The 14,431-nt window shown below is 36.7% G+C and overlaps 1 protein-coding gene across 1 annotated transcript; it reads right to left on the bottom strand.

The window, feature by feature from the left end:
- Positions 1 to 2,452: 2,452 nt before the first annotated feature.
- Positions 2,453 to 14,162, bottom strand: LOC103184825 (cell surface glycoprotein CD200 receptor 2). The gene is made up of 6 exons (XM_007903034.2): positions 13,989 to 14,162; positions 6,901 to 7,254; positions 6,041 to 6,310; positions 4,990 to 5,104; positions 3,908 to 3,935; positions 2,453 to 2,608 (listed from the first exon to the last, which is right to left on the bottom strand). Exons 1-6 carry the CDS (start codon positions 14,059 to 14,061, stop codon positions 2,510 to 2,512), a joined length of 939 nt encoding a protein of 312 aa, XP_007901225.1. The 5' UTR covers positions 14,062 to 14,162; the 3' UTR covers positions 2,453 to 2,509.
- Positions 14,163 to 14,431: the final 269 nt, after the last annotated feature.

Genomic DNA, 14,431 nt, shown 5'->3' with positions numbered 1-14,431 from the left:
CCCCTCACGCAGGATAGCGTCCCGGAGTGTCATGTGGTGCGGTCATCACAAGTGTGGTGATCGTTAACTCTGCCATTAATTTACATCAGTGTTAATTATCAAATACCACAAACTTTACTATTCCCTTAGCATATCGCCTCCATATTATACGATCAATATTAACACAAGGGGCCTTTGTTTCTAAGGGTGACCCTTAGCTTTGTTACTACATTCACATTCTCCCCAACCTTTTTATCTATCAGGTGGGCTAGGTCTGAGGCTGACTGGCATAATCTTTGCTTCGGGGAAAGAGTGGGCAGCTGGTTAACAACTGACACCTTTGTCCAGTGTATTGTGCCACACAGTGAAGGCAAAATGTCAAATGTGGTTTCCGGTACTGTAGTGGATGTCTGGTTTCTGCTACTTAACCATATATTATCCTAGCTGATCATGAAAATAATTTATACTGACTTAAGCACTTTAGGGTGTGAATCGCCTCTGTGCGATAATAAACCCACACTGCAAAGGGCTGGCTCAGAAACAAATGTACATGACATTCAGTGGAAATAACGTGAGAAAACATGTGCTATCAGCACCAAATTTTCAGTGACCATTGCATCAAACAATCTTAGGTGCTAAAAATATTGATGCTGAGAAAAAAGATTTTTTTCCAGTTTGGTTATTAAAATTGGCTATTTCATGGGTCTGATTAATGCCCCCCACACTCCTCTCTAAATGTCTGGAGGGAGAATGCTTTTGTCTTTGGTGCCAACTTATACTTTATATAACACTGATTGGAAGATCTTGCATTGAGTCCCAGAGAATGTGAAGTTCTCACTTTGTAATGATGATCTAAAGTAATTTCAAAAGTAAAACAATTAAGTTAAAAACAGGCATAGAGACTAGGAATCAAAGAGAGGATTCCATCACTATATTAAAATCCAGGGTGGCAGCAAATCATTTCTGGAGATGTTGTGGGGGGAGATGGGGAGGCAGTCCCAAGCTCATCTTTAAGGACAGATTGTTGCGGAAACAAAACAACTGATTGTCCATTCTTACGATAAATACATATAACTGGTGATAATTATCCCATGAAACACAATTTTTTATTCTGTATAAACCTGTATAAGAGGGAAATCAACACTTCTTGTACTGAATGGATACAGAAAAACAAAAAACAGCTGTTAAACTATCCCTGTACGTATATCTTTATAAAATTATTATCATTAATAAGTTGTAGGCAGAGCAAAATAAAGTTTCTTCTTAATTTAGCTGCTATACATTCAAATGCATTTTCTCTCTTTTGGTGCAAGCAAATAAATCTTTCAAATCAGTTTATATTTTCAGCCCTCCTTCAACTTACACAAGCCCGCTAACAATCATTAAGCATTGCATTATGCGTATTTTATAATGAACAGGTCGATTTACATCAATCAAATATAATAATTTGTCAGAGTTAACATGCTTTTATAATTTGAGTTGTACTTTTGAATTAAATTTAACTACTTTTCATTGTTGCAATCTTACAAAACCTCTTATTCAATTCTGTGTAGCTCTTCTATTTCTCTTCTCCAGTATATATAAAATGAAGTACTGCCTCTGAGGCACGTATGACTTGTCTTATACAGTGAATGAAAAGCTGAGTGATTGATACTTGACCAGGTATCAATTGAAAAGAGCCAGTGTATTGATGCAATGTATTAGTAATCAAATGTAAAGTGACAAAGAAGAGTAGAATATGTGTTTGCTTCTGCAGTTCCCCTTACTTAGCAGCGATCACAGTGATCTGATCTCCGCTATATTAGTGATGACGTTATAAACTTATATGGAGTGAAAGTAATCTGGAGGGTGAGCTAACGTCAGCTTGTGTCAGCTTGTCTCTCTGACAACCCATAATCTTCTATTTCCCTGAAGCCCCCGAGTTATTCCTATTCCTAACAACCACTCACCACCCCACTCCAACCCACACACATGCTCTCACAAGCAATGTCTGCTTGTCTTCCACTCCAACAGCTTTTCTATGGATGAATTGTCTAGTAAAAAATTCCTGTTGAAGCACACAGCAACTTGCCAGTCAAACACTTTACAGCAGAATAGACAATTGTGCCTAGTGATGTGTTAATTAACTTTGGTGCTAATTATTATCGTATCATTGATAAAGGCAATTAGTCAATACCGAGTTGAAGGATTTCCTATGGCTGTGACTCCGACTCTGTCCAAACGTGTAATTGGAGGCCACTGGACTGAGTGCAGGTCTGCAGGATACTGCCTTATCCCAACAACAAAAATCAAAGTTACGGCAGTATTTTGTGAACTGACAGTCCACTGCTCATTGTAAGTGGGGTGGGGGGGGGGGGGGGGGGGTGGGGGGGTGGTGGTGGTAGGAGGAGGAGGGAGAGTGGTCCAGACAGACCCCAAACACCAACTGATCACATTGGCTAAATTTATTGCCAATATGATAAGTACTCCAGGTGATAATTAACACTTCATTAGCCATAATTTAACAGAACACTACTTCTCCAGTAACCATTCAGAGTTCTCTTCTTGTACAGTTTGGCTTGTACAGTTGCAGTGAATCATAGACGATGTTCTCTAGATATGTGACGGATTCATCCGATTTGGTCTCTTTCTGTAAGATAAACATAGATCAGGGGGTTCATTTTGAAGTCCAAGCAATGCAAAAAGAGTTTACATTTTCAATATATAGCACCTTTCACTGTTGGGAGGATGTCTCAGAGCATTGCTTTTGCTATAACTATTGCTTTATCCCCATCGAGAAAATGTGCTACCCTTAAGAACGGTGACAGAGCCATACCTGACAACCACAGAGCCATTAGCCTGACCTCAATGATTGTAAAGCTAATGGAATGAATTATAATGATAACCTAATAAATAAGAGCCAGCGCGGCTTCATAAGATCTTGTCTAATCAACCACATAGATTTGTTTTGATGTGGGAATCCATATACATAGTATACCTAGACTTACAAAAGATGTTTGACAAGTATCTGAGAATCTTATACAAACCAATGTCACTGGGTTTCAAGGGTGAGGTATGGACATGGATTCAAAATTGGCTGAAGGAAGTGAAGGGAAGTCATTAGACCAGTTCAGTCAAATTGTGGTTACGTTATTAAGAGTGGTGTCTCAGAGATCTGTACTGGGAGATCTTCTGTTCCATGTATACATTATTGATCTGGATTTGCAGACACATTGGAAGATTTTTAAATTTTCAGATTACATCAAGTTAGGCAACCAAAGACCATTAAAAGAACTGCCATATCTTATAAAGTTGTAGGACAGACTTCAGTGGCCTAATGGCCTCTTTCTATTCCTTCTTTCTATTCCTCCCGATGTGAAAGGCCCTATACAAATGTAATCTTGTTGCTGTTGTTCTTGGCTTATTTCTTAAAATCGTCCAAATTGTATTTGAATACCAAAAACTCAGAGATTTCATCTGCCTATGTTATAACATAAATACGCACATTCTTTGCTGATTAATTATATTAGTGAGTTTTCCAGGTTCCATAATTTTTCATGTGATCATGGTTAATTGTGACTGAAGGAAAATCGTTAAGGATAGATCAAAAAAAATTGTGACTGAAGGAAAATCGTTAAGGATAGATCAAAAAAAATTGAAAAACAATTCATTAAATTATTTTAGCCATTTCATCTTCAGACCTGACTTTCAGTCTTGGTAGTCTTGGTAGTCAAATTGCGGAATGGGTGAGGTTTCAGGCTTGGGGAAGTACAGAAAAAGGCTCAAAGTTAAGACTAAAGTCAACAATTCACCAAATTATAGATGTTTTGAATTGTTCGATAAAAACCTAGACCAAGATAGAATTTCTCCCCATATGAGTATAAACCATAAGGTCAAGCAGCTGAGAAAGGCAGACTACAACAACTCAAATATTTTATAGATGACGTACCTGACAGGAACATGAGGAATTATTGTTTCTGTAAGCAAAATAAAAATGCAAATTAAAGAGGAAGATGTTTGTTTTTTGATCTCTAACTATGTTTTATTTCCTTTCCCCCAAAGACCAAGAAACTCACATCCCTTGTGGTAGATATTTATATAATGTGTGAAAGCATTACACAAACCACAAATTTTAAATCTGAAATGCAAACAGTAAACTTTACATGAAAGTTGATACTATTAGCCATATATTTACAGTATTTATCAGGCATCAGGGAAAAACATGAGCATTTTTAAAAACTGATTGATCTAAAGCCTTATTTTTATAATTTAATGAATCTTCTAAACTTTTTATTCACCTCTAATCCTAACCTCTAATCATATCTGTTTTCTCCCCTCTTCTGATTACTGTCTCATATTTACATTTTACAAAATGCCTTCCTGTAAACTGAAGTCAGCCTTGTACCCTGATCTGTTTGGGCATCATAAATAAGATGAATGGGATGGTCTTATCATGTGTAACTGGGGTAACACATGTGACTCCCACTTATCGCTCATTCTTCCTAATCATTAGACAGGGCAAAACATTGCTCACAAAACACATTTTGTATATTACGGTACAATATCACAATATATCATGTGAAGATCTTGGGATGTCCTCCCGACATAAAATACGCTACACCAAATCCAAGGATTATTATTATATCATATTATTACATTACTGTTCAATGTTCCTGCAATTCTGCTGTCTGTAGTAATACTTCTGTCCATCACTCTAGCATCCTAATCAGTGCAATCTCCCAAGATAACTTCAGCTCTACTCCCAACCTTTGTATGCAACCTTTATGTGGGAACAACACACTCTTTAGTGAAGCAAATCAGGAGATTTCATGCCAGGGCTAGCTGGTTAAATTACACCACACATTGTAACTTAATATCCCTGAAATATCTGAATTTCAAAGTCAGTGGGATCACATCCATGGGCCACTCGATGTCTTTAATTATCAACAGGGTGGAATTTTAAATGGTTTGGTAATAGCAATGCTACAGCATTACAGAACACAATTTTTATTTCTAATTTGTTAATCTCACCTGAGTTGTTTGTGGAAGAAGCACTTGGCTAGTGTTAGTGCAAAGCAGAGAAGACACACGCTACACAGGGCAATAGTAATATTTGGTGATGAACTGCCTGGAGATGGACTGCAATCTATAAAAGACGGGCACCAATCAGATATTTTATTGCATGAGAGATTTCTTTATAAAGATATAGACATGCTTTTATTATTGAAATAACTACAGCTATGTTTCTATGCATCACTGCTGCTTTTGTTTATGCTCACCATAATCTGTACTTTTAACAGTAAAAGTGAAATATAAAGTGTATAAAAATACAAAAGTGAAATGTACTCATTTCTTTATCAAAAGTAATAAAGGAAATTTTAATGAAACAGAAATACCATTGTAAACTAAAGCAGATAATATTGGATTTACACAAGTGTTCCCTAAACTTAACCCTATTGATATCTTCTGCATTGTCACAAAAGCTAAAACATGGGGGCATAAACTCACTTTGAGTAGAAGGTGAAAAGTGTAGATTTAATTAGCTAATATTAGTAATGACATCCTCCTCTCTTGCAGGAGACCACAGAGATGGAGTGGGGCAAGACTGTGGTAGGAGGTGAATGTGAGGCCAAGGATCTTGAAGTCTATCCACTGGTGATGGAGAGCCAGAGGTGCTGAGTCAGGGTGAGCAATGTACTATAATTTTGTATTATTGTACAATTATTTTCCACAAATAGCTGTTATAACATGCACCACTAATCACTTAGAATTGGTCACAGTGCTTGGCTGTTGGAGCCTGCAATATAAATTTAGAGGCTACGATCTTCCTCACTGGATTGCAAGCCATAAACACTGGTGTTTTTGCAGTGTGTGGAGTCTCCAGGGTTTATTTTATCTAATATGTTACAAATTGTATTTGCATTCAGCTCTGCCCTATTCCTAAAAGCAGATCAAAAACAAAAGATCAACAAACTCAATAATTTCTGAAAACCTCACCAGTTTTGATTTTGTTGTGTCGTGATTCAATAAAAGCATCAGCAACATACATCAGTAATGTAATATTTATTGTAGATATACTTACAGAGTGGAAATACATAGTTTAGTCTCTCCTTCAGTGCTGGATGTGTCACGATGCAGGTCAGGTGTCCCTTGTAGTTGCTGGTATCCGTTATGATGTACTTACTTTGTACAGTCACAGTACTATTACTGTTCTCTACAGTACTGATGATATTTTCCTCATTGGTTGGCTGCCATGTGATGTTTCCCTTTGGTTTCCCATTTGACGCGGTGCACACTGCTGTTTTCGTTCCATTTGAATTGTTTTCACAACTTATTGAGATATTGGGTGGTACTAAAAAATAACAGAAAAACATTCATACCAAAACATGAGTTTTCTTAAACTATTAAGAATTAATAATTATTAAAGCCGAAGCCGGTTATCCAAAAATCTAACTTCTTCTGATTGTGGAGAATGGCTGATTTATCATTAAAAACACGATCCATTTAGCCTGTATCCTGTAAATCAGCATTCGGGTGCTGCCTCTGATCCGATAAATATGTAGCCCAGAAAATGCAATACCCCAGACACAGCAAACCATTGTGTCATCCAGAGCGATGTCCGAAACAAGTCAATAATTATTAACTAACATTCCACCATTTTATTTTAGGTTCGATAATTGATAATCCTCACCTTGGACACATCTATCCAGTCCACTCCAGCCTAGTGAATATCCAGCCCTGATAAATATCCCACAATCTGATATGCATTTACACCAGTCCGTTGCAAAATATAGCAATGTCATGTCTATACATCTCAAATCCCCCCAACCCCAGGTTTCATATACTTACTATAAATTATTTAAACTACAATATCAGTGTGTCTACCCCACAACAGATCAAACTCTCTGGGTAACGAGAAGATTCAAGTACAAGTAGTCTTACCTATGACTGTTAATGAAAAGATTTTTTGAAAATTTCCCTTTCGAGTTGCAATGTCACATTTGTATTCCCCTTCATCAGTCACGTCTACAGACTCAATCTGAAGATAAAAATCTTTACTTGGTGCATTACAAGTTGTATTTGGAGTTGTTACTCTGGTATTATTATATGTTTGGATTCTATTTGATAAGCAATCATGACTTATTATAGACTTGTATTCTTTCACTCCAATTGTATCTGTTTGCTCCCAATGAATAAAAGTTGCACTTAGGTAAGATTCTGAACAATTCAAGGTGACTTTGCCACCCAGTGTTTGTATATATTCAGTAGAATTTCCATTTTCCGTAGCTAGAACACCTAGAAAAAAAATAGAAAATGTATTAATTATCTTAAATTACTTAAATTCATACTCACACTCAGGCCAAATGCTCTGGTCAGACCAAGTTTAGAGTACAGAATACAGTTCTCCTCACCATGACATAAGGGGGCATTCCAGGCCCCAAAGATTGTGCAGAGGGGAGCAACAAGCAACAAAAGTGTTAGAGGAATGAGCTGTGAGGAATGATTAGACAAACTCTTCAATCACTGAATTTTGTGGAGTGATGTTGACTGTGTCTGGATTCTCACCCTTGTGGTCAGCAGCTCAGCTCAGCTTAGCACAGTACAGCACCCTTGTTCAATCTGCCATTGGTGAAAAACCTTCAGCATTCCAACGTCAACTATCAAATCACCCTCACTCCCAGCCCTTCTCAACCCTCACCAGCTTTGTCATAATTCTACATTAAACTGCTTTTTTAAGCACCCCCCACCGCTCCCCCATTCCATAACAGGAATGGGGAAAATGATACTCCTTCCCCTATACTTCCCACATTGAGAATATTAAGTTTTTTTTATTATTCCTAACTCCAGCCCTTCTATAATGGTGTATAACAACAGCAACAATAACAACAACAACAACAAAATTACATTTGTATAGCACCTTTCACGTCGGGACGAAGTCCCAAAGTGCTGGACAGACAGAGTTATGGACCCGAGCTGAGGGTTGGGGTGGGGGAGAGGGGAGGGCAGGGGGAGAAGCAGGAGGCAAAGTAGGGGGTGAGACGGAGGGACTGGGGGATGGAGTTCCAGAGGGTGGGTGCAGAGTGGCGGAAGGCCCACCTGCCGATAGTGGGGCGAGCTAGCGGGGAACGTGGAGCAAGCCGGAGCCCCCTGAGCGAGGGAGCGAACAGGGTGGTAGGGGGTTAGGAGGTCTGAGAGGTAGGGGGTATAATGAGGTATAATGAGAAATCAAGTAACAAAGAACATTGAGAAATCAGAGAAGAGAAAGTGAGAAGTGAGAACCAAGTGAGGTGAAGAAAAGTCAGAGTAAGTTCAAGAAAGATACTGAAAATTATGCGGTCACAGAACAGAACCTCAATAGTTCTGCTTTAGAGAAAGAAGGAACAGAAGAAAGAAAGGCTCTTAAAGTGATAGACTTTTCTGATCAGCCGACTTTAATAAGACAAGCCTCTATGCAAGCCTCAAATTTGAGCTACGTATCAACTGCTAAGGAACAGTAACATTGTAGAAAGGGCTAACCCAGAGGACCTAAAGAAAAGACTTCAATGAAGAAGTAGGGAGCAAAAGAATTACAAAACTGCATCAATGAACAGCTTGGAATTTAAATGCTGCAGATTAATTAACAAGGATTACATTGCATTGCTCTCTTACCCTCTGACTTAATACACAGACCCACAAAGGTGGATTTGTAAAAGGCTGAGAACAAAACTTTTATTTCTTTATTTTGAGAATTCAACTCTGCTACTAAAATTCCTTGAATCTTCTGGCCTACAACTGAGCCCAGCTATATGTTGTCATACAATATCTGTGATTGTACAATTGTCTCTTAATTATATATTTCTAATAAAACATGTAATTTTAAGCTCCCTGGAACGCTACCCGGCGTGAGGGGTACTATATAAATGCAAGTTGTTCTTGTAATGAATAACATAATGTAGCTTAGTACATTGCAATGTGTCTTGTTTAGTACTTGATGCTTCTTTGACAGGTCAAGGGTTAAACATCATGGCATAGACAATTTCTTTGTCAGTTTTCTTTTGATCAGATAAGGGAATCATTCAATCTGTTGTCTATAGAGAAATGTTAGATGCTACAGGAGATGTAATCGGTGAGCTATGTTTTTGAAAGTGAACTAATTGGAGGATTAATCTGATTAAACCTGAATCAAATTTATATGTAAAATGGTTCAGAGCTACTTGTGCTATCATTAAATTCTTTTTTTTGGTCAACCAGGAACCGCATTACCATACTTAAGAGCATCCTAACCAACATGAGAGTTTCACGTAAGCATGGACATTTTCCCAGAATGGAATGGAGTGGGCACTTTCTTCCCAGAGGAATACACACTGCTAATCCTGGACAAAAAGAAAAATTTGCAGGGCTATGTGATAAGATCGGGGGAGTGGGACCAGCTGGTAACTCTTTCAAAGAATCAACACAGGCATAATGGGCCGAATGGCTCCTTAAGTGCTGCAAAATTCTATGGTTCGATGGATACAGACAGCATTCCGTGTCAGTATAGACTACAAGCTTAAGATCCAGATATGGGGCTTGAATTCACAACCTTCTGATTCAGATATAGGAGTTTTACCAACTTATGCCAGGCTGGCACTGATATTCGGCTCACTTATAGACCACTCCTTTTTATATGAAAAAGTAGCACAAACCATCAGAATAAAACTTCACAATTTAGTTTAATAATAATAATAATAATCCTTGCATTTTGATATAGCGCTTTTTACGTCGGAGGACGTCCCAAAGCGCTTCACAGAACACACTGTAAAGTGAATTGACTGTATATTTGTGGGAGAACGCGGCAGCCAATAGCGCACAGCAATGTTCCACAAACAGTCGTGGATTGAAAATGACCAATTTATTATTGTTTTGTTTTTTGGAGGGATTATTATAAGGCGTGTGGAGTAAGGAAACTTGCCCAAGGTTTCGCTCTTCCTGGAATTGAACTCACGTCTCTCGCTTGCAAAGCGAGTGCTCTAACCACTGAGCTACAGGACTCCACAAAGCAGAAGAACTTAACTTCTAAGCAGAAGAAAAAATTACATCTCTATTTGAGAACATTTTAAATGGGGTCACTTTCAATATAATGAGTGTCTTTGCAACATGGAATGCATGTAGAATTTCAAGCAAACGTTTCAGTGATCTGGAGTTGCAAAGATAAAATATTTAAACTTGGTAAGGTTCATACAGGCCTTCATTTGGATTTACAACAACGACTCGCATTTATATAATGCCTTTGGAGCACTTCACAGTGGCAAGGTGTGGTGTGGTGTGGCTGAGGCTAGGAATAGTATTTTTATAATTGATCTACACATTAGATCGGAGTATTAGCCATAATGGTTTTCAGATCAAATAGTTAAGCCTGTGAAATTTGCTTCAATGAGATGTCACCTCCAAATACTGTATACAGTTTTTACACTTCAGAGTAAATCCTGTGAATCGCTTTGAAATGTTTTGACCACATCATACACTTTACCAACTGCAGGTTTTTTTTTGATAAATGACCCTTTCTTTGTATTGAATGTGTACATGTTTTAAATTGTACAAAAACATAATTTTTAAAAAATGTTATTTGTCAATAGTTGCCAACGAAAGTAGTGACCATCGTTAAAATTACACTTTCTAATTATTTATTTCAATGTTTTGTTATTTCTTCTAAAGGCACTTTACCTGTATCAATTTTGCTGATGAAATAAAACTAGTAAATCGAATCCTACAAATTGAGGAACTAACCCATAATTTTATAGGAGTGGTGAAAACATGGATTGTATTGTTCTTTGCTTCTTATAATGAGTGTATTTCTTTTTACTGTATATTAAAACAAATACAATGATTCAAGGAAGAATAATCTCCTATTATCAGCAAAACGAGTCAATTAATACAATTCAATTTTTATATTGATGTACTGTAATGCCTTTCACGTTGGAAGAACAACAAAGCAGTTGACTGTGAACTTGAGTTGGGGGAGGGAGAGCGGGAAGAAATTGCATAGAAGCAAAATGATCACGAAACATAACTAACCTTTTATTTTGCTGAGCTTCTGTATTACTAAAGTCACACTTCCCCATAGCAACCCCTATGGCAATGTTACATAGCTTTTCATTGACNTTTTTGTCTTTTTGTGGTCTCANTTTTTGGTATTCTCTCTGTAAAGTTCATTAATCTTTTTCAAAGCCTTTTTAGAAAACTACCCTTTGATCATCAAATAAAAATAGACACAAACAATTGCTGCAATTACTGTAAAGCTGGAAAATGTTTTACGTGAACCCCTGATAGATTTAAATTAATCTATCCAGAGTTAAATAGTAAAAATAATACAATTTAAATTTATAAATGCCTTTCACGTCAGGAGGAGGCTTCAAAGCTCCTCATCATCTCATTGAGATATCTCATAGCACTTCAAAGTATTTTATAGTCTAGTTAACTTCACAATATAGTACTTCACAATAGTTCAATATAAATCTTATAATAATAATAATCCTTGCATTTGATTTAGCGCTTTTCACATCTTCTCGACATCTCAAAGCTCTGCACAGAATAGACTGTGAAGTGAATTGACTGTATATTTGTGGGCGAAATGCAGCAGCCAATTGCGCACAGCAGTGTCCCACAAACAGTCTTGGATTGAAAATGACCAATTTATTATTGTTTTTTTGGAGAGATTATTCCAATATTGCATTAGACTGTCAGTCAAGACCGTGAGTTCAAAGTAGTGATGTGGGACTTGCACCAAAACCTTCTAATTCAGAGAGCTCTACTAAGTGTGCCGGTTTAACACCTAGAATTTAGATCTTTCTTGTTTTTGTGTGCACTTATTTTCTATGTGTTTATACACAATAATAATAAAGCTCAGTAAAAGTAACTAGTAATTTGGCCAAAAAGATAACCAAAGGTGCTGAAAACAAATTTATTTTAAAAGATAAAATAAAGATTTTCCACATTCTGGATGACGGGATGACTGGTATTGGAGAGAATGTGAAGTAGAGGGCCCGTGCTTTGTTTGTGCCTCAAGATTATATGTGTTTTTGGATTCCATCATAAGTAATATCAGCAAAATGACAGATGAGAGGAGATAGACCTTCAACAGAAGACATTCCATAAGATCTGGGAATATTTCCTGCAAACAATGAAACTGCAGGAAATTAACATCATGTCATTTGTTCCCATCTCTTGTCTGCCCTTGATAGGGTTTCCTAGTCTTCATCGCTTAATACTCCTACTTAATCCATCAAGGGGTTACACCAGCAACCTATGACCTCTCTCCCAGGTTTTGCTCCCAAATAGATTTCTTATTTTCTGCCATTCTGCCTCAGTTTGCATCCAAACTCACATGTATGAATTACATATTTCTTTCTGGTATCAACTCAAGATACCAGAAAGATGTGCAGCTCCAAAAACGCTTACTGGAATGAGCCAAATATAAGATCTCCAAGCAATACATTTATGACTTTATTGAGATAAAATGCATAGAAACCTAAAGCCATTGAAACATTATAAATTGGAATTTTTCGGGTAAGAAATAATTAAATATACAGGATCATATATACAAGCTTTTGTTGAGAAAAACCTACTTTTAGCAGTATTACAATATTTTTTTAAATGTAGCAAGACTCCATTTCCTTCTGTATTTGCTTCTCTTTTGTATTTGTATGTGCTTATTGTGTATAAATAGTAATAAAGCTCAATAAAAATAACTAGGAATCTGGCATATAGATAACAAGAGGTTCTGAGTGTAAATTAATTTAAAAAGATCAAATTTATTTATTTAAAAAGATAAAATAAAGATTTTTTGGACATTTTTTATCCTCAGGCATTGTATCAAATGATAAGGTGTTATCAATTGAAATATGATCTAAAATAATTATTTATATATTTTTAAATTAATACCTAAGCAAAATGTTGACATTATTAATTTCATATTAATTTCTCTCTTTATTGTATTTTTTAATTTCCCCACCAAGTCATTATACTAAATGAAGGATTATCATATGTAAAATATGATTAAATGCATTTTCCAATAAATTCAATATCTGAGAAATTTGAGAATTACATATTTCTTACTGATGAATATATTAAGAAATAAATGAGATCATAAATGAGACCTCAACTAAACATAGGCATTTTAATAATAAAAATAATTGCTGCATTTGATTTAGAGTTTTGAATTCAGAAAGACATCTCAGACCACTTCACATGATTTTACTGTGAAGTTTAGTGACTGTATTTTTTTGTAGATGAATGCAGCAGCTGATTTTGCATACTTCAATGTCCAATAGACATCCATGAAGTGAATGACCAATTTTATTGGCCAAATGTTAGCCAGGACATCAGGAGAAGCACCCTTATCTTCTTGCACTTGGGATCTTTATTGGCCAACCTGATGGGACTTTGGTTTAACATCTTATCTAGCAATGCCCTTGCACTGCACTGGAGTAACAGCCGAGATTGTAAACTGAAGCCCCAATGTGGAACTCAAACCCACACATTTTAAGAGATTGAGAAGAACAACCTGAGCTAGAAAAAACAGCCTGAGGTCAACCAGAAGCGTAAATGGCTTCAGTACAATTATTTTTAAAGCTCAAGCGCAACTTTTTCATTCGACATTTACAAACTATTCAGCGTCACCAACTTAATAAAAAGTTGACTGTGAAAATAAACATGACTAATTTTATGTAAATACATATCTTTACAACACATCACTTTGTTTTTGCAAACATTGAACTTAATCATCCTGCACTACACACACACCAAAACACACACATACACTGAATGCATTATTTGACTGTTGCTACATAGGACAGTTATGTAATCCAAAGCTTCTAAAAACATAAACGTGAACTCGGCTCCATCTAGCACCAAATTACCAGCTGTTTTTTAAGTAAAGAATTTGAAGGACATACGTAAAGAAGCAGCTTTGGTATTTTGCACACCAGGAATGGAATGAAGAAAAAATAAAGAAACTCCCTGCTGATTCCTTAAAATATGAGACACTTAAAAATAAAGTAAGCATGACTTACCTGGGAGTAGAAGAGTAATGCGAATGGTTGTTAAGAGCAAAGTTGTCCACAGTCTTTCCTTCAAAGACTCCATTTCAACATTCACTGCTTTACTTGACTGAAAACCTTATTTTGAGGAATTTTGTTGGATCTCTAAGCGCTCTGAGATCCTACCCTGCATGGAGGGCGCTATGTAAGTGCAGGTTGTTGTTGTATCTCTCTTTTAAAATTCTCATTAATAGATACCACTCAAGCTGAGGAGAACTGTGCTCAATCAGAGGTGCCTTCTGAAGTATATAAGTATCTCAATCCTCATATCTGATGTAGATTTCCTGTCCCACATGAGAGAAACCTTCTCAACACATTAGGGGAAGTTGCATCATGCTTCAGATTGAATGAGAGAATGGATTCATTATTTGGGGGAAAGCCAAGTTTCTGACACACATGAAAACCCATCACCATGC

The sequence above is a fragment of the Callorhinchus milii genome, unplaced genomic scaffold, assembly GCF_018977255.1.
Source record: "Callorhinchus milii isolate IMCB2004 unplaced genomic scaffold, IMCB_Cmil_1.0 Scaffold4, whole genome shotgun sequence".
In the NCBI taxonomy this organism is placed as follows: domain Eukaryota; kingdom Metazoa; phylum Chordata; class Chondrichthyes; order Chimaeriformes; family Callorhinchidae; genus Callorhinchus; species Callorhinchus milii.
This window is presented reverse-complemented; position numbering and strand designations above follow the sequence as displayed.